This window comes from Hyperolius riggenbachi, chromosome 4 (assembly GCF_040937935.1).
Source record: "Hyperolius riggenbachi isolate aHypRig1 chromosome 4, aHypRig1.pri, whole genome shotgun sequence".
Taxonomy (NCBI): domain Eukaryota; kingdom Metazoa; phylum Chordata; class Amphibia; order Anura; family Hyperoliidae; genus Hyperolius; species Hyperolius riggenbachi.
Window position 1 is genome coordinate 387,639,774 of NC_090649.1, and position 20,181 is coordinate 387,659,954.

The 20,181-nt window shown below is 45.2% G+C and overlaps 1 protein-coding gene across 1 annotated transcript in view; it reads left to right on the plus strand.

Moving 5' to 3' along the window:
* Positions 1 to 13,850: 13,850 nt before the first annotated feature.
* The window catches only part of MTR (5-methyltetrahydrofolate-homocysteine methyltransferase), a 109,883-nt gene continuing 103,552 nt past the window's right edge, over positions 13,851 to 20,181 (plus strand). The window contains exons 1-2 of the mRNA XM_068232142.1: positions 13,851 to 14,021; positions 19,355 to 19,569. Of these exons, the coding sequence (XP_068088243.1) occupies positions 13,988 to 14,021; positions 19,355 to 19,569 (249 nt within the window). The 5' untranslated portion in view covers positions 13,851 to 13,987. The remainder of the gene's footprint in view (positions 14,022 to 19,354; positions 19,570 to 20,181) is intronic.

A 20,181-nucleotide genomic window follows, 5' to 3' on the forward strand; every position in this document is an offset into this window, starting at 1 on the left:
AGCATCAAAAATCATCTCTCTCTTATCAGAATTACAACGGCTTGAACAGCTACATAAAACTGTAATTTCGGATCAGACCTTTGGGAAGTTACAAGAGACTCGTGACTCCCTTAAAAAGATTCTAGAACAATCTAAATTAGATAATTTGCGGAGGTACAGAGGGAAGCTTTATGAGCATGCTAACAAATGTGGACGTATGTTGGCTTTTTCCTTGAGACAAAAGAGAGCTTCCACATATATACCAACTACCTTTAATGCACAAAAACGTAAGGTACATTCATCAGAGGAAATTGTCAGAGTGTTTCATACATATTATAATTCACTTTATAACTTGCACGTTTCTAACCCCTCCCCAGGACACTTAGAAAATTTTATGGCTCATAATAAACTCCCAGCATTGTCCAAAACGCAAATAGAGACACTAAATGAACCCATTACAGAAGATGAATTCTTTTTAGCAGTTACTTCACTCAAACCGGGAAAAGCGGCGGGCCCTGATGGGTTCTCCTCTGAGTATTTCAAACAATTTAAGGGTCAATTAGCCCCATTATTTACATCAGCTTTTAATGAGGTAGGTATGGGCACTAGTCTCCCTGCAGAAGCGAAGGAAGCCCATATCTCAATCATCCCGAAACCAGGCAAGGACCCCCTTCATAGTTCCAACTATCGACCAGTTTCTCTCATTAATGTTGATTTAAAAATGTACTCCAAAATATTAGCCAATCGATTATTACCTATTATTCCTGACATTATACATCCAGATCAGGTTGGTTTTGTCCCCGGGCGAGAACCTAGAGACAACACCATAAAAACACTTCTCCTTTCTAATTATTTGCAATCAGCTAAAACACCCGCTCTCCTTCTATCACTTGATGCAGAGAAGGCCTTTGATAGGCTTTCTTGGAATTTCTTGAAGGCCTCTCTGACTTAACTTGGTTTTCCACCTGGTTCTAGATTTTTTGATCAAATCTTCGCCCTTTATGACAAACCCACAGCTAAGTTAAAAATAAATGGTCACCTTTCAGATACCGTATGTATTAATAATGGAACCCGCCAGGGTTGCCCGCTTTCTCCCCTATTATATATAGTATCTATGGAACACTTGGCAATAGCTCTCAGAAATAATTTAGATGTACATGGTGTCTCTGTAGGTCGAGATCAATATAAGCTTTCCATCTTTGCTGATGATTTACTACTGTATATTACAAATCCAATGATCTCCCTCCCGAATGTCATTAAAACTATACAAGTTTTTGGGGATCTTAGCAATTTTAAGATTAACACCTCAAAATGTGAAGCACTAAATTTAACACTATCTCCTAGTTTATATAACACCCTGAGAGAAGCTTTCCCCTTTTCATGGAGAGATGATCAAATCACTTATTTAGGCCTAAAAATCACAAAAGATCCTGCTTTTCTTTTTAAGGAAAATTTTCTCTCTTTATTGACTAGATTCCAGGAGGATCTGCAACGATGGAAGGCTGTGTTGCATTCTTGGTCTGGACGTATCAATATCATAAAAATGAACTTGATGCCCAGATTGCTTTACCCCCTCCAGACATTGCCTATCTATATTCCTGCATCTTTTTTCCATAAAATCACTTCTTTATGGCTTAACTATATTTGGGGTGGTAAACATCATAGATTAGCCAAGAATATCCTTTATAGAGCGAAAGAGGCAGGCGGCCTAGCCCTTCCAAAACCTAAATTCTATCAATTAGCCACACATTTAACGAGAATTAGGGATTGGGCACTGGGAACTCGTCACTGGGTGCAGATAGAAAATAGGTTATCAGATATGGGTCTCAAATCATCTCTTTGGGTCTATCCTGATAGAAGATTGTTATCTAGGAAATGGCCAAATATTACTAAATTGACTCTTCAACTATGGGATAGATTACTAAGACAACATAGAGTTTCCTCATATTTTGGACCTCTAACACCTATTTGGAATAATATTGTCTTTCCCCCCCGGCAGGGTTGGACTGGGACACCAAGGGCCCACCAAGGAAGTTTCAGCCTGGGGCCCACCCCCCTCTCCTCCTCCCTCCCCCCCCCCCCCCCATTTTGGGCTCACATACACATGTACTCTAGAAATTTTGCATGACTTTATGGTAGGGAATAGATTGTGAGCAATTCTGAGGACAGTCTCCAATAGGGATATGTGTAAATGCGGCGCGCAGCTAAATGGGCGTCACCACGCACTGGAACATCGACGTGGTCATGATGAGTCATGGGCAGACTTAAAAAAAAAAATACAAAACACAAAATAAGTAGCGGCGTTATTCACAGAGATTAGGTCTGACCAGATACATTTTAGATAAAATATTCAAGTAGTTACATGCCTCATGATAATTCATCAAGTAGTCAAATGGCAGCAGATACCCCCACAAAATGCAATCAGGTTGACGGCAGATACCCCCACACAATGCAATCAGGTTGGTGGCAGATATCCCCACACAATGCAATCAGGTTGACGGCAGATACCCCCACAAAATGCAATCAGGTTGACGGCAGATACCCCCACAAAATGCAATCAGGTTGACGGCAGATACCCCCACAAAATGCAATCAGTTTGGCTGCAGATACCCCCACACAATGCAATCAGGTTGGCTGCAGATACCCCCACAAAATGCAATCAGGTTAGCTGCAGATACCCCCACAAAATGTAATCAGGTTGGCTGCAGATACCCCCCCAAAATGCAATCAGGTTGGCTGCAGATACCCCCACAAAATGCAATCAGGTTGGCTGCAGATACCAGGGCTGTGGAGTCGGTACAAAAATCTTCCGACTCCAACTCCGACTCCTCAGTTTCTGAAACCACGACTCCAACTCCGACTCCGGGTACCCAAAATTGCTCAGACTCCGACTCCTTAGTCTGATACTTAACAGAGCTGTGGATTTTGTACAAAAATCATGCGACTCCGACTCCCGACTCCGACTCCTCAGTTTCTGAAACCACGACTCTGACTCCGACTCCGGGTGCCCAAAATTGCCCCAACTCCGACTCCTCGACTCCGACTCCAACTCCACAGCCCTGGCAGATACCCCCACACAATGCAATCAGGTTGGCTGCAGATACCCCCACACAATGCAATCAGGTTGGCTGCAGATACCCCCACACAATGCAATCAGGTTGGCTGCAGATACCCCCACACAATGCAATCAGGTTGGCTGCAGATACCCCCACACAATGCAATCAGGTTGGCTGCAGATACCCCCACACAATGCAATCAGGTTGGTGGCAGAGATACCCCCACACAATGCAATCAGGTTGGCTGCAGATACCCCCACACAATGCAATCAGGTTGGTGGCAGAGATACCCCCACACAATGCAATCAGGTTGGCGGCAGATACCCCCACACAATGCAATCAGGTTGGTGGCAGAGATACCCCCACACAATGCAATCAGGTTGGTGGCAGAGATACCCCCACACAATGCAATCAGGTTGGTGGCAGAGATACCCCCACACAATGCAAGTCCCCCCCAGCTTGGAAGGGGGGGCAGAGGGCACAGATCAGCGGGGAAGCCTCCCCCCCTCCCTCACCTAGGGCCCCCCCCTTCCGCGCACCCCCCTCCTCCTGGGGGCCCCAGAGCTAAGAGGGAGGGGGGCACAGCTTGGAAGGGGGGGAATTGGGCACAGAGCGGCGGGGAGAGGGGGAAGCGTCCCCCCCTCCCTCACCTAGGGCCCCCCCCTTCCGCGCACCCCCCTCCTCGAGAAGTGCAGCCAGCAGCGAGCGGAGAATAGCTTACCAGCTTCAGATGATGCTATCTCTGCTCCGCTCCGCATGCCGCTGCTGCCCTGCTGGTCTCTGTCTCCTGTAGTGACGCTGTCCAATCACGCTCTCGCAGGAAGTACTGCGAGAGCGTGATTGGACAGCGTCCCACACTACAGTCAGAGACCAGCAGGGCAGCGGCATGCGGACTCGGAGCGGAGCAGAGATAGCATCATCTCTGTAGCTATTCTCCGCTCGCTGCTGGCTCAGCCTGGCTGCACTTCTGGAGGAGGGGGGTGCGCGGAAGGAGGGGGGCCCTAGGTGAGGGAGGGGGGGACGCTTCCCCCCCTCCCCGCCGCTCTGTGCCCAATTCCCCCCCTTCCAAGCTGTGCCCCCCTCCCTCTTAGCTCTCGGGCCCCCAGGAGGAGGGGCAGTCGGGGCCCACCGATGGGACCATCGGTGGTTCGGCGGCTCTGTCCGAGCCTGCCCCCCGGTTTTGGCTCTTCATACGTGATTCGGACAGCTATGGGTGATCAGCTAACATTAAGGGACTTGATGCCTGAAAATTTGACACCAACTAGGCAAGAGCTACAATCTAGAGGAAATATATCTAATATCCCACAGTTTGAGTACCTCCAGCTGGTACATTTTCTTAGACAATGTCTGAAAGGGGGATATTTGAATAGAGAACTTACTGAGGTGGAGAAACAACTCTTCTCTACCCCTCCTGAAAAAAAAGCACTATAACATGTTGAGGGATATGACATATGATTCCTTGCCAGCATATATCACCAAATGGCATACTGAAATAGACATGAATTTCACAGATAAAGAATGGGAGAAAGCTTTTATTTTTGCCAACATTTCATCCATTTCAAATAGAGGGAAGGAAAACGCATTTAAAATTTTGTCTAGATGGTATAAAGTTCCTGTGGTCTTACACAAAATATATCCAGAAGAATCCTCATTGTGCTGGAGATGCCTTCAGGAAGAGGGAACAATGGTACACGTTTGGTATTCTTGTTCTAAATTGCAACAGTTTTGGACTAATACCGTATATACTCGCATACAAGCCGAATTTTTGACCCCCAAAAAGGGGGCCAAAAGTTGGGGGTTCGGCTTGTATGCGAGTCATGGTGGTCCGCGGGTCCCCCCCTCTGCTGGTCCGCGGGTCCCCCGCTCCCCCCATGGCCGCCGCCGCCGCTATTACCTGGCTGCATCTTCTATTTCAATCTCCGTTCTTGTAAACATTCAGAGCAGCGCGCCCGGCGCTGCTACTGTGACGAGGCAGGAAAGAGCGTCCTGTTACTATGGGAACCGCTCTTTCCTGGCTCACCGCTTGTCACAGTAGCAGCGCCGGGCGCGCTGCTCTGAATGTTTACAAGAACGGAGATTGAAATAGAAGATGCAGCCAGGTAATAGCGGCGGCGGCCATGGGGAGCGGGGACTGGCTAAACTGGGGCACGTAACTAGCTTTACTGAGCGCTATACTAGCTAAACTGGGGCGCTATACTAGCTATACTGAGCGCTATACTAGCTAAACTGGGGCACTATACTAGCTAAACTGAGGCACTATACTAGCTAAACTGGGGCACTATACTAGCTATACTGAGCACTATACTAGCTAAACTGGGGCACTATACTAGCTAAACTGGGGCACTATACTAGCTATACTGAGCGCTATACTAGCTAAACTGGGGCACTATACTAGCTAAACTGAGGCACTATACTAGCTAAACTGGGGCACTATACTAGCTATACTGAGCACTATACTAGCTAAACTGGGGCACTATACTAGCTAAACTGGGGCACTATACTAGCTAAACTGGGGCACTATACTAGCTATACTGAGCACTATACTAGCTATACTGGGGCACTATACTAGCTATACTGAGCACTATACTAGCTATACTGGGGCACTTTACTAGCTATACTGAGCACTATACTAGCTATACTGAGCACTATACTAGCTAAACTGGGGCACTATACTGAGCACTATACTAGCTATACTGAGCACTATACTAGCTAAACTGGGGCACTATACTAGCTATACTGAGCACTATACTAGCTATACTGAGCACTATACTGAGCACTATACTAGCTAAACTGGGGCACTTTACTAGCTATACTAAGCACTATACTAGCTGTACTGGGCAGTATACTAGCTAAACTGGGGCACTTTACTAGCTATACTGAGCACTATACTAGCTATACTGAGCACTATTCTAGCTATACTGGGCACTATACTAGCTATACTGGGGCACTACCTACCCATACTGGACACTTTACTAGCTATACTAAGACACACTCGGGGAATAAGGCGGCCAGCATTTCCTACCCCCGGCTTATATGGGGGTCAATCATTTTCCCCTGGTTTTTCAGGGAAAAGTTGGGGGGTCGGCTTATATGCGGGTCGGCTTATATGCGAGTATATACGGTATATGTAAAATTATTAGAGATTGTCTAAATATAGACATTGACAATTCTCCCCAAACACTGCTGCTGCTAATGCTCCCTATGCCAATCCGTAAGTTTAAAAAATCCATATTAAGACATTTTTTTATCAGCAGCTCGTCTTACGATTCCTAAATTTTGGAAAACTACCAAGATCCCATCTATTGCGGATTGGCACAGAGAGATGCAATATATTGAACACATGGAACAATTGGTTCAAGAAACACACAATTGACAATTATCACATGCTAACTCATGGTTAATGTGACATATATATCTGGAATCAGAGGAGGGCAAAGAAATGTTAAGTTCTTAAAGGAGAAAAGGAGTTCTGGGGAAGTGGGGGAATGCGTTGCCCAGATTTGGATGAACTCCAACTACCTTAAATTTTGGATGATAAATGAGCTCATCAGCTGGTAGGGAGACCTGTTCGTAAATACTGACTGCTGCAGATAGTCTACTCAGTTATTATAATACCTAATAAATGTTCGCCTGTGACCCACCGAAGGGGAACACCGGGGGAAGGGGAGGGGGGCGAGGTTGGGATGGGGGGGTTAAAATATTGGAATTTAGAAGATGTATAATATGCGGTTGTTCTTGATTAATAGCACTTTGCCCTTTTTTTTTCACTTTTGCACTTATGATGTGATTATAATTTTCAGAATGTGTATCTGTATACTTGTGATATATTTCACTTTGCACAAAATAGCCCTTTGTACTTGTATATCTATGCAACACTTCTTATTCCAATAAAAACTTTTTGAATTCAAAAAAAAAAAGCTTATTCATGAATTTAATTATTTCAACAATTTTTTGTTCCAGTCTTTTATTTATATGCAGAATGTCTACCAGGCCTTTATTTTGATATATTTTGGTGAGTTAAGACTTAAGAATTGGAGGCCTAAAATTCTTGAAGAAAATGTGCCACTTTTAGACCCCTAAATCCAGACAGAAATGCACCGCCAGGGAGGTTAACCACGTGACTGTGGGCTTACACCCCCTAGTGACCAGGGTATCTTTTACAATTTAGGACTCTGCAGCTTTAAGGCCTCGCTGCAGGGCCGTACAACTCAGCACACAAGTGATTTCGCCCCCCCCTTTTCTGTTGGTGGGCTCTGATCCTTGCCAATTGTTAGTGCTGTGCTTATCCTTTCCTCAGGATTAACATATAAATATATTACAGTCCTTACTTCCAACGGGATGCGTTGCTTCTAGATTACCAATCTGTATATAGTTTACAAAATGTATATCCGTATATAGTTTACAAAATGTAACAACAGTTGCGATCACTCCTTAACAGTCCTTCACTCTAATCCAGTGTAGCCTTTATGAGAAAACGCCTTAATAAAATAATTATATATAGTATAGCCCGTATTTAATTTTCTATCACCCTTTTGTGACAAACCAGCGACTGCCACTCAAACCAAGGTGTGCATACACATGAAGGTCCACCACCTGCGGGCTCAGGCACTCCCCACCCACTTGTCCCTAAAGCCACATACACACGTTATATAAAACTTGGCCTAGGGAGCCAATGATGACCGCCTCTGCCAAGGATCCATTGTGCATACAGCAGCCTGTAACTTCTGCGGCCATCAATCCACCTGGTGGATCAATTCAGCCAAGCAATGGCCAAGGTCTTCTCCGCTTCCCCGCCTCCGGAGTTACATCACTCACATGCCACTCCATCGCGCCTTCACCCCTTACATACGTAGTAACAGAACATGTTGCTCGTCTATAGGCTAGTGACAGTGTCAGCCCAGCAATGTCGCCCAAGGGATCTGTTCCCAATTCTAGGTGACATAAAGTTCTGCCCATAATTATTCATACCCCTGGCCAGGGCAGTTTCTAGGCTAAATTGCACCCAGGGCGAGGGTGTAAAAATCGTGCCCCCTCCCTCTCACCCCCATGGAGTAGTGAACCTTTACTCTTTAGGGACAGTCACACAGCCACAGGTCACAAGTAGAACTGCCTACTTTCTAGTGACCATCCGCTCATCCAGGAGGAAGAAGGGACCAGGAAAACACACAGGCAAAGAGAGACCGGAAAGCCGACTCCTCCATGGGTGCTGCGCAGTGACATCCTGCAGTACCGCTACTGGACATCAGGTGTCATCACGCGATGGTGATGTGACGATGACTTGACATCTGACGCAGACAGCCCAGGAGGAATCAAGGAAGGTGATCACACTGGTAATCTTCTTTCATTTGGCTGCACTGCTGGTCGCCCTGCCCGCACTGCTCAAGAAACGTCCCTGCCCCTGGCAAATTTTGACTTAAAGTTACTTTTATTCGACCAGCAAGTAATTTTTTGTCGGGAAATGACATAGGTGCCTCCAAAAAGATAATAAGAGGATGTACAAGAGGCATTATTGTGAAAAAACGGTGGAAACGTTTCTCAGCTTTTATTTGTGGTTGAGAAAAAGTGTCCAGTCCAAACTTATTCATACCCTTCTCAATTATCAACAGAAAAGCCTTTTTGGCTATTACAGCAATCAAACGCTTCCTATAATTGCAGACCAGCTTTTTGCATGTCTCCACAGGTATTTTTGCCCATTCATCTTTAGCAATGAGCTCCAAATCTTTCAGGTTGGAGAGTCTTCTTGCAATCACCCTGATTTTTCACTCCCCCCACAGATTCTCGATTGAATTCAAGTCAGGACTCTGGCTAGGCCACTCAAAAACTTTAATTTCTTTTGTCTGCTAAGCATTTCTTCTCCACTTTTTCTTTGTGTTTTGGGTCATTGTCATGCTGCAATGTCCACTGGTGCCCAAGGCCAAGTTTCCCTGCAGACTGCCTGATGTTGTTGTTGATGAGAATCCTCATGTATTGCTCTTTTTTCATGGTGCCGTTTACTGTGATTAGGTTCCCTGGTCCATTGGCTGAAAAACACCCCCAAAGTAGTAGGTTCCTACCACCGTGTTTGACAGTGGGGATGGTGTTCCTTGGGTTGAAGGCTTCTCCTTTTTTACACCAAATGAATGAAACATAATTGTGACCAAACAATTAAATTTTTTATTTCATCTGACCCTAACACAGAAGACCAGAAGTCTTCTTCTTTGTCCAGATGAGCATTCGCAAACGTCAAGCGAGATTTTGTGTGCCTTATCTGGAGAAGTGGCGTTCTTCTTGGTCTGCATCCGTGGAACCCAGCAGTGTACAGTGTCCGTTAGATTGTCTGCCTTGAGACATTGCCACTACCAGAGCCCAGATTCACCAGGATGGCCTTGGTGGTGATCCTTGGATTCTTTTTCACCTCTCTCTTACTATCCTCCTGTCCAGCACAGGTGTCACTTTTGGCTTCTGACCACGTCCTCTGAGATTTTCCACAGTGCAGAACATCTTGTATTTTTTAATAATACTTTGCACAGTAGCCACTGGAACTTGAAAACTTTTAGAAATGGCCTTGTAGCCCTTTCCTGGCTTGTGAGCAGCCACAATGCGCAGCCACAGGTCCTCATTAAGCTTCTTTGTCTTAGGCCACATACACACATCAGACCATAGTCTTTTGAAAATGAAAGATCACAGACCAATTTTACCCCCTTCCATGTAGTATGAGAGCTTTACCTTCACAGTCTTTTCTATGGAGCTGAACTCTACATCAGAAAAAAATCTTTGCAAGATGCTGCACATACAGATGCTGTACAGACACAAAAGATCAGTATCTGCAAAAGATCTGTTCCTGCCCAAAATCCATTCCTGCAAATTGCAATGATAGTCTATGAGATCTGCAGATCATCATACACACATGATTTAACTGACATTCATCTGCAGATCAGATCCACCAGGATGGATTTTCAGATCTGCAGATGATTGCTTGATCTGCAGATGAATGTCAGTTAAATCATGTGTGTATGATGATCTGCAGATCCCATAGACTATCATTGCAATTTGCAGGAATGGATTTTTGGCAGGAACAGATCTTTTGCAGATACTGATCTTTTGTGTCTGTACAGCATCTGTGTGTGCAGCATCTTGCAAAGATTTTTTTCTGATGTGGAGTTCAGCTCCATAGAAAAGACTGTGTAGAGTATGGCTCTCATCAGTGGCGGACATACGGCCGTGCCGCCGCACGAGGGCCCCTGAAGTTCCGTTTTCTTCAGGGGCCCATTAAGTTTTTTTTTTTTAATATATATATATATTTTTTTTTATTTTATTTTCCCCCGGGGGGCCCCGACTCCTATCCTCCCTCCCTCACCTCGGGGGGCCCCCCTCCCGGTATGCGCGGCGAGCGGCAAATCCGGGTCTCCAGGCAGACGCTAGAGGGCTCCGCCGGCAGCCGCTTGGTCTCCAATATGTCGACAGAGTTGGCGACATATTGGAGACCAAGCGGCTGGGCCTCTAGCGTCTGCCTGGAGCCCTGAAGACTTCCTGCATTTGCCGCTCGCTCGCTCTCCCGCCGCGCATATCGGGAGGGGGGCCCTCCGAGGTGAGGAAGGGAGGGAGGATGGGAGTCGGGCCCCCCCACCCGGATACTCAAAGGGCTACCTGCCTACCCACCCGGCTTCCTTCCTACCTACCCACCCGGCTACCTAACCACCCACCAGGCTTCCTACCTACCTACCCACCCGGCTACCTAACCACCCACCTGGCTTCCAACCTACCTACCCACCCGGCTACCTACCCACCCACCCGGTTACCTAACCACCTACCCACCCGGCCACCTACCCACCCACCAGGCTTCCTACCTACCCACCCGGCTACCTACCCACCCACCAGGCTTCCTACCTACCTACCTACCCACCCGGCTACCTAACCACCCACCAGGCTTCCTACCTACCTACCCACCCGGCTACCTACCTAACCACCCACCTGGCTACCTACCTACCCACCCGGCTACCTACCCACCCGGCTACCTACCTACCTACCCACCCGGCTACCTACCCACCTGGCTACCTACCTACCCACCCACCAGGCTTCCTACCTACCCACCCGGCTACCTACCCACCCACCAGGCTTCCTACCTACCTACCCACCCGGCTACCTAACCACCCACCAGGCTTCCTACCTACCCACCCACCTACCTAACCACCCACCTGGCTACCTACCTACCCACCCGGCTACCTACCTAACCACCCACCCGGCTACCTACCCACCCACCAGGCTACCTACCCACCCGGCTACCTACCTACCCACCCGGCTACCTAACCACCCACCAGGCTTCCTACCTACCCACCCGGCTACCTACCCACCCACCAGGCTTCCTACCTACCTACCCACCCGGCTACCTACCTAACCACCCACCTGGCTACCTACCTACCCACCCGGCTACCTACCTAACCACCCACCCGGCTACCTACCCACCCACCAGGCTACCTACCCACCAGGCTACCTACCCACCCGGCTACCTACCTACCCACCAGGCTTCCTACCTACCCACCCGGCTACCTACCCACCCACCAGGCTTCCTACCTACCCACCCGGCTACCTACCTACCCACCCAGCTACCTACCTAACCACCCACCCGGCTACCTACCAGGCTAGTTACCAACCCACCCACCAGGCTACCTACCCACCCACCAGGCTACCAACCTACCCACCCACTCACCAGGCTACCTACCTACCCACCCACCAGGCTACCTACCTACCGGGCTAGTTACCAACCCACCCACCAGGCTACCTACCCACCCACCCACTCACCCACCCACCAGGCTACCTATCCACCCAACCACCCATGGGAGCTGCGCGCCGGATGGAGGCTGGGACAGGAGGTCTGCTGCTGCAGGTGAGTAAATGTTTTAGTTTTTTTATTTATATTAGCAGGTGTATGTTCTGGGCAGGTCTGCCACATGATTGCATGTATTTTCTGCGCAAATCTGCCGACATGATTGCATGTATTTTCTGGGCATATCTGCCGACTTGATTGCACGTATTTTCTGGGCATATCTGCCGACTTGATTGCACGTATTTTCTGGGCATATCTGCCGACTTGATTGCACGTATTTTCTGGGCATATCTGCCGACTTGATTGCACGTATTTTCGGGGCATATCTGCCGACTTGATTGCACGTATTTTCTGGGCATATCTGCCGACATGATTGCACGTATTTTCTGGGCATATCTGCCGACATGATTGCACGTATTTTCTGGGCATATCTGCCGACATGATTGCACATATTTTCTGGGCATATCTGCCGACTTGATTGCACGTATTTTCTGGGCATATCTGCCGACTTGATTGCACGTATTTTCTGGGCATATCTGCCGACTTGATTGCACGTATTTTCTGGGCATATCTGCCGAAATGATTGCACGTATTTTCTGGGCATATCTGCTGACATGATGTGTATTTTCTTGAGAAAACCTGCACAATTATGTGAATTTTCTGGGGAAAGGGTCACCAAAACTTGGGCCCACTGTCTTTGCGTTGCACTTTTCAAGGGAACCTGAGGTGAGAATAATCTTGAGGCTGCCATATTTCTCTCCTTTTAAGCAATACCAGTTGCCTGGCTGCCGTGCTGGTCCTCTGCCTCTTATTCTTTCAACCATAGACCCTGAACAAGCATGCAGCAGGTCAGGGGTTTCTGACAATATTGTCAGAACTGAGAAGATTAGCTGCATGCTTGTTGCTGGTGTAATTCAGTTTATTACTGCAGCCAAATAGATCAGCAGGGTCAGCAGGCAACTAGTATTGATTAAAAGGAAATAAACCCTCACCCCGGGTTCGCTTTAAGTTAGTTAGCTCCGCCCTCATCCAGTCATTGCCACGCCCATTTTTTGCCGCGGCGCATACCGCAAGCAGCGCAGCCACGAGGAGCACTGGAGCTGCGGCGAGGGACATATCGGCTGCCAGGAACTGGGGGAAGCTCCAGGTAAGTAGATCTTGTTTTTTATTTTTCTTCTCTAATGTATCCTTTAAAGTGTACCTGAGACCAAAAAATTAAAGTATTTATATGTACCTAGGGCTTCCTCCAGCCCCCTTTATGCCATGGGCTTCCTTGCCATCCTCCACTGGCTGGCCCATTAAATCTTCGATTTGCGATGTACTGCTCACGTGCGGCCTGGATGTGCATGCCACTATCGTGCTCTCATCACGAGTGCGATAGGGGCTCGCGTGCGGCCAAGCCATGCATTAGATCACAACTGGAGGTTTTATCTGGATGGCCAAAGGAGGATCGAATTGGCCCAGGACAGTGAGAAAGACCATGGCATAAAGAAGGCTATAAGAAGGTAGTATAGATGCTTTTATTTTTTGGTCTCAGGGTTCCTTTAAGTATCTTATACTTTCCAATGCCTACAATAAACTTTTTATTATTAATATGATACTGACAGTTTCCACAATGCTGTATAGCGTATATTGTCTTGTCATTTATTCCTCAGAGAGTTGCAATCTAATCCCTACCATACCAATATGTCTATGGGGATGCCAATTACTTTTCTGTTTTAGGATATGGAACTTATTTGATAAACAGGTGAGTTTGCACAGCTATGTGCGGGTAATGAGGGAGGTCATACCTAACGACTTGCCACGCACACTGTACTCTGCCATGCACTAACGTGTGTATGTTATAGAAGCATGGAACATTCTCTCCGGACTTTGAGCTCAGGCACCATGCACAACTTCCCCTCCCAGATGACCCCGCACAGCACACATACTGTCTGTGTAGCCCTTCCCACCTCTTGTCTCTCACTGAGCATGCGCAGAGCTATACATGCTGAGCTCCTGCAGGAAGGAACTGGAAGCTGTAGACTCGGCGAACTGGAAGCTGTAGCCGGCGAATTGGGTGACAGAGATTATCGCTGCACGGTGCACGGGGTTCTTGTTCAGACAAGTGACTGTCCTGCCTGCTGTGTGTACCAGCCGGGCCTTCACCATGCCGCCCACCATTCATCACCCGGGCAGCTCTGGTAATTGTAGTGTGTTTCTGAATGAGGCAACTCTCTCGCAGCCTTACATAATGATGTCCATGTGTTTCGCTGTCTCCTGGCCAGTTGGTGACCAGATTGTCTCATTACACATGCAGAACATGACTCATCGGTGATCAGCCTTCTACAATTATTTCCGTTGTTCTGAAATAAGTCGGTGCTATGTCTGTGTTTTAGAAGCTTGCTATGAATGAAGAACTTTGTTTATTGCATTGTCTAAATGTGGCCACACATGATACAATAAAATGACCCAATATTATGGCAATTCGTATTAATCGGTTATACAGGAAAATAGAAAGCTTTGTTTAATTTGTTTTGAGAAATCTGATGGAAATAAATATATATGTATGTGTGGAACGAATGGGAATGGTGGAATCTTCTGATCAATTTTTATTAAAGTTGAATAGTGTAGAGATGGCCACAATACAATTTGATGAACAAATGCAAATGCTTATTCGTGTAAATGATTGGAAATGATCAATTATTATTAAGTTTGGGACCACTAATGGAAAAAAAAAATCTCTTAAACAATCCGATCAAATTAACAATTTCAGCCTGCTGCTATTTTTCACCTTATGGATGAGAGGAATTTTCACATTTCGGGGCTCCTCCCTTTCATTCCCCAATAACTCTATCGCTACTTATCACAAAGAAATGATTTATACCTTGTTTTTTCTGCCACCAATGAGGCTTTCTTTGGGTGGTACATTATGTTAAGAGTTTTATTCTAAATGCATTTTAACGGGAATAATAAGAAAATAAAAAATGGAAAAAAATTAATCGTTTCTCAGTTTTTAGCCATTATAGTTTTAAAATACTACATGCTACCGTAATTAAAATCCACACATATTATTTGCCTATTTGTCTCGGTTATTGCAACGTTAAAATTATATCCTTCGTATAATGTATGGTGACAATATTTAATTTGGAAATAAAGGTGCATTTTTTCAGTTTTACATCCATCACTAATTTTTATACCATAAATTAATAATATTATTATTATTATTATTATTTATATAGCGCCGACATATTACGCAGCGCTGTACAGTGTATATATATATATATATCTTATCACTAACTGTCCCTCAAAGGAGCTCACAATCTAATCCCTACCATTGCCATATGTCTATATTATGTAGTGTAAGTACTGTAGTCTAGGGCCAATTTTTAGGGGGAGCCAATTAACTTATCCGTATGTTTTTGGAATGTGGGAGGAAACCGGAGTGCCCGGAGGAAACCCACGCAGACACGGAGAGAACATACAAACTCTTTGCAGATAGTGCCCTGGCTGGGAATCGAACCAGGGACCCAGCGCTGCAAGGCGAGAGAGCTAACCACTACGCCACCGTGCTGCCCAATATGCCCTCTTGACATACATATTACACATTTTGATTCCCTAAACACAGTAGGTGTAATTTTACTATTTGGGTACAAGATGTCCCCATTGAGCGCTTCCTATTCTCGTACGCTATAGGAAGCAACATTGTTGCTACATTGTAACTAGGGAAGTGACACAGGCATCAATGGTGGCCTGCGGGGAGTATAATGAATGAGAACTTTATTCCCATTATATATATCTAACGATCGGCGGCGGGAGGAAGCGCAGCAGCTCTATTTAAGAATAACTACTGTTTTTGAACAAAAACAGTGTTTATTCTCGGCGGACGAGAACGGATTGGCTCCTGGCAACATCGCGATTACGGGCATCCGCCCGCATGATCGCCTGCACAGATCCCCAAGCTGCAGGGACTTGACTATCGTGTCCATGCGGCTGCGTGAGGCGTACTTCCCAGCTGCAAAAATGGTTAATGAAATCGAATAAATTGGTACGGGATATCAACTTACATAATCATCTCTCCGTCTCACCTTGAAATTATGCCAAACTATGTACTAGAAAGATCTAAGGGAGCCAGAACCTATTCCTAATAATAATCAATTTATTGCATATGACCAGTATCAAAAAACACACAACAGTGGACAAGACACACTAGATCTTTCGAGTACATAGGTTAATGAAATCGATCCGAAATTTGCATCGTTCCCATCAATCTGTTGGTATTGGTTTGGAGATTTTTGTCCATTAGTGGTCCCAGATGATCATTTCCCATCGTTCATATACATAATGCTTTGTAAACTATGGTTAGGCAAATTGTACTGTTAGTGGCCACCTTAAAATTGTCAATTTCTTAATGGATTGAGGCAAGCAATTTTTTTTTTTTTAGGGAAATTCAGCTACCGTGATTGGGTGGATGGCACTCTCTTGAAATTGCTAGGTTAGCAATAGATTGTAGTAAACTACTCCCACACTATTTGCCCAATCACAATGCTTTGTGCTGTGGTTGGAAAACTGTTCCCTATGGGCCCGGGGTTTCCTGCTAGGTCCCCTAAATTAGGCTAGCTACACAAATTGAACATACGTGTGTGGTACTTTGTAACATTTGAAAAATATGACTAATCAAAAAAATGGATTGTAATTTTTAACTTTAAAAGACTTTTTAAAAATGGTATTGCGTGTTGCCACCTTTATTCTTACTTGTTCTGATTTATATAGTGGCAGCACCTTCAGCAGTACTGTATATTTGTGTGAATGGTTGACATTTGGGCTGTGTGCTGCATAAGCTAGTTCTTGAGACTGTAAAGCTGAGTACTCACCACCCAACAGATCCAGCGACGTCCCCTTGATGACGAGCTTTCGTTGCTTCCTCTTCCTGCTTGTGACGTTACACGACAGGTGCAAATGGGAAGTCAAGCGATCGTGGTACTTTGCGCGGAGCCGCCGGGGTTCTAAAAGGTTCGTTCCGCCATGCCGGTCGTAATCGCCATGCATCGCTTAATATTGTTTGTGTTATAAGCACCTGTACCCACATCACTCAAAAATCACTGGTCGTCAAACAAATCGTTGTGACAATTGTGTGGTGCGAATGGCTTTAACTGATCTAGCAGATCTGGACATGATGCTTTAATAACTTGCTGTCCCATGGCGAAAGCTTGCAACCCTCACCTGGTGGGTTGCAGCTACAAATCATGCAACCCACTCCGGTGAATCTGTGCCCTTATTAATTTTAAAGAGAATCTGTAAGAAGAGAAAGTGCCCTAATGGGGTACTTACTTTGGGAGGGGGAAGTCTCTGGAATCTTATGAGGCTTCCCCCGTCCCTACGTTCTAATGCTTTCAGCCGCCAAAAATTGTCGACGGTGCTGGGCTGCAGGATCAGAACAATCATGAGTGAGCCTTGAGCAGGCACAGTAGCGGCTTTTGTTCAGGCTCAGGCCGAAATAGCCAAGCACAATCTAATCTGATCTACTGTGCAGGCACATGGTGTCATGAGCAGTAGAGCGGATCTTATCGACTCGGCTATTTCCACCTGAGCCCGAACGAACGCTGCTACTGTGCATGCGCGAGATTGACACAGGATTGCGGATTTTCAGTGGCTGACATCGCTGGAACGGAGGGTCCAAGGAGGATGGGGGAAGTCTCATTAGGTTCAAGAGGCTTGCCCCTCCCACGTTTAGTACCCAATAGAGGCACTATTCTCTTTAAAGGCGTTGATCACTAATGATCCAATTTTACCTTCCAATTGAAGGTAATTCCAATCAGATTGGTTACTGTTGATGGTACCAATCAACAACAAACAATGGGATCGTCGGTCCATTTTTCGCATTGATCGTATCTGAAATGATTAGTTTGGTTATAACTTTTATTCCATTTGAGTCCTATAGATGATTTCTGATTGCTTCCTTTCTGATCAGAAAGTTGATCGCTTGATAAAATTGGATCATTGGTGGGTGCCTTAAAGGTGCCAATTAACGGTGGTTATTTATTATTATTTTTATTTAACTGTTCAGTGTTTCACTCAGATGCGATCATTTGATCAAAATTTTACTATCAATTTGTAGAGAAAACCACACAGTATGTGGTGAAAATCGTCATCAAAAATTCTATGGTCAACTGGAATACAGAAATGTGTCAATCGGAAGGTTGAATCTAATATGATCGTATCTGAAAATAGAAAATACACTAGTAATCAACCCACTTGTGAGAGCGATAGCTAATTACCTTCTGATTACTTATGATCGCACATATCTAATCAGATGGTTGCATCTGCGGAAAATATTGTACAGTTAATGGGCATCCTATAGTGCATGCATACATTCATTTTTGATTGGCTAATAACTGTCCAATTTTACCATCTCCATTTAGTATGAGACAACAGATTTTGAATATTATGAACAGATTTTGTAGGTACAGAGAGCTCAATATAGAAGACTGAGAGCTCAATATAGTGTAGTATTTGTGTGGTTCACAAAGAATATTATAAAGCTAATGAGAAGTATGCTCACAATCACAGGTTACCGCACAGGCAACCACTATCAAAGTAGGTGGGGAGAATTAGAACCTGATCCCACTCAGGTTTAAGAAGTCATTTTTTGTAAACAGAAGAAAGGGGGTCCCCTCCACCTAAGTGAACAAGAATTTGCAGATATTTGAACAGAGGCGCCAAAAAAGGATAAAAAAAAGTCTAAAAACTGCTTAAAAGGGGGAAGCTATGGTGGACTTACCTCAGAGGCGCTTGGCTGCACTACAGACTCACAGTTGTTTTCTCCATTATTTGCCTGATGAAGTGGGATTGTTACCTGCGAAACACGTTGCATTGTGGTGCTTCTAATGTTATTTTTTAATTGAAATAACGGTCTTATGTCTGATCTACGAGGGAGGTGAGTCCCTCCATTTTAAAATTTTTAACGTTTTTATCCTTTTTTGGCGATTGTGTTGAAATATCTGCACATTGTGTATGTAAGTTCTTATACTGCATGGAAGTGGTAAAATAGTGTACCAGGCTTTAAAGAGAAACTCCGACTAAGAATTGAACTTTATCCCAATCAGTAGCTGATACCCCCTTTTACGTGAGAAATCTATTCCTTTTCACAAACAGACCATCAGGGGGCGCTGTATGGCCGATATTGTGGTGAAACCCCTCCCACAAAGAAATTCTGAGTTCGTATTCTTGGCAGTTTCCTGTCTGTGAACCTTGCTGCATTGTGGGAAATAGGTGTTAACTGCTGTTTCCAACTGCCAAAAAAATATGTAGCAGCTACATCACCTGCCAACAGTAAAAATGTCACCATGTAATAATTGTCAGAATGTAAATCAGGGATTTAAAAGATTTTACAATGGGCAAACACTGACTAAATCATCTATACATAATTATTGTAAAAATGAAGCACTTTTTTATTGCATTATTTTCACTTGAGTTCCTCTTCAAAGTGCATCGGCACCCTAGAATGATTATGACCTCTCTGCTTCTGTTCCTGCAGCTGTCACACATGCCACTCTTCATGAAGAGCTGGATGCCATCCTCCGTGAGCGTATCATGGTGCTGGATGGTGGTATGGGCACCATGATTCAGAGGCATTCTCTCTCAGAAGAAGAATTTAGGGGGCTGGAGTTTGTAGACCATGGCAAGCTTTTAAAAGGAAATAACGATCTGTTAAGCATCACCCAACCTGACATTATCTACAAAATTCACAAGGTATCTGTCTATATCTATTTAAAACATGTCGTCTGTATAGATGTTTAGATTGTAGTTTTCTCTCATTTGCATAATATCACATATTTAACTATAGGGCCTAAATTATTGCTCATAGTCAGAAATATAGGCTTGTTCATTTTTTGACTGCCAACATCCAAGCCTGTGCTTACTCGTGTAATCCATGGAGTTAACTTTTTTCATTTGTGAAGGAAAACCAATTAGACTGGTGACCGAGCTTACAATATGGACGCACAATGTATATGCATCTAGATTCTTTTGAGGAATAGGGGAGCTTCCTGAGCCAACTACTCAGTAGAATTCAAAAAGCACAATTGCACTGAAGGGTAGGACAACACGTTTCGCTGTAGTTCCTCGCTTCCTCAGGACAGTAGTACTCAACAAATGGTGCCAAGTGGATTTGGTAATAAGACATGAGTGACATAGAGGTTTACAAAAGACAAGCAACCTCTTGATATGACGCTTAGCACGATTACTTAACTTCTTTGGTCAACCATGGCAAGGCCTGTTCTGAGTTGATCCTGTCCTGTTCAAGTCGCTGTGTATAATTTTTGCCACTATGCCATTTTCAGGGCGTCTTCTTATAACCTTGGC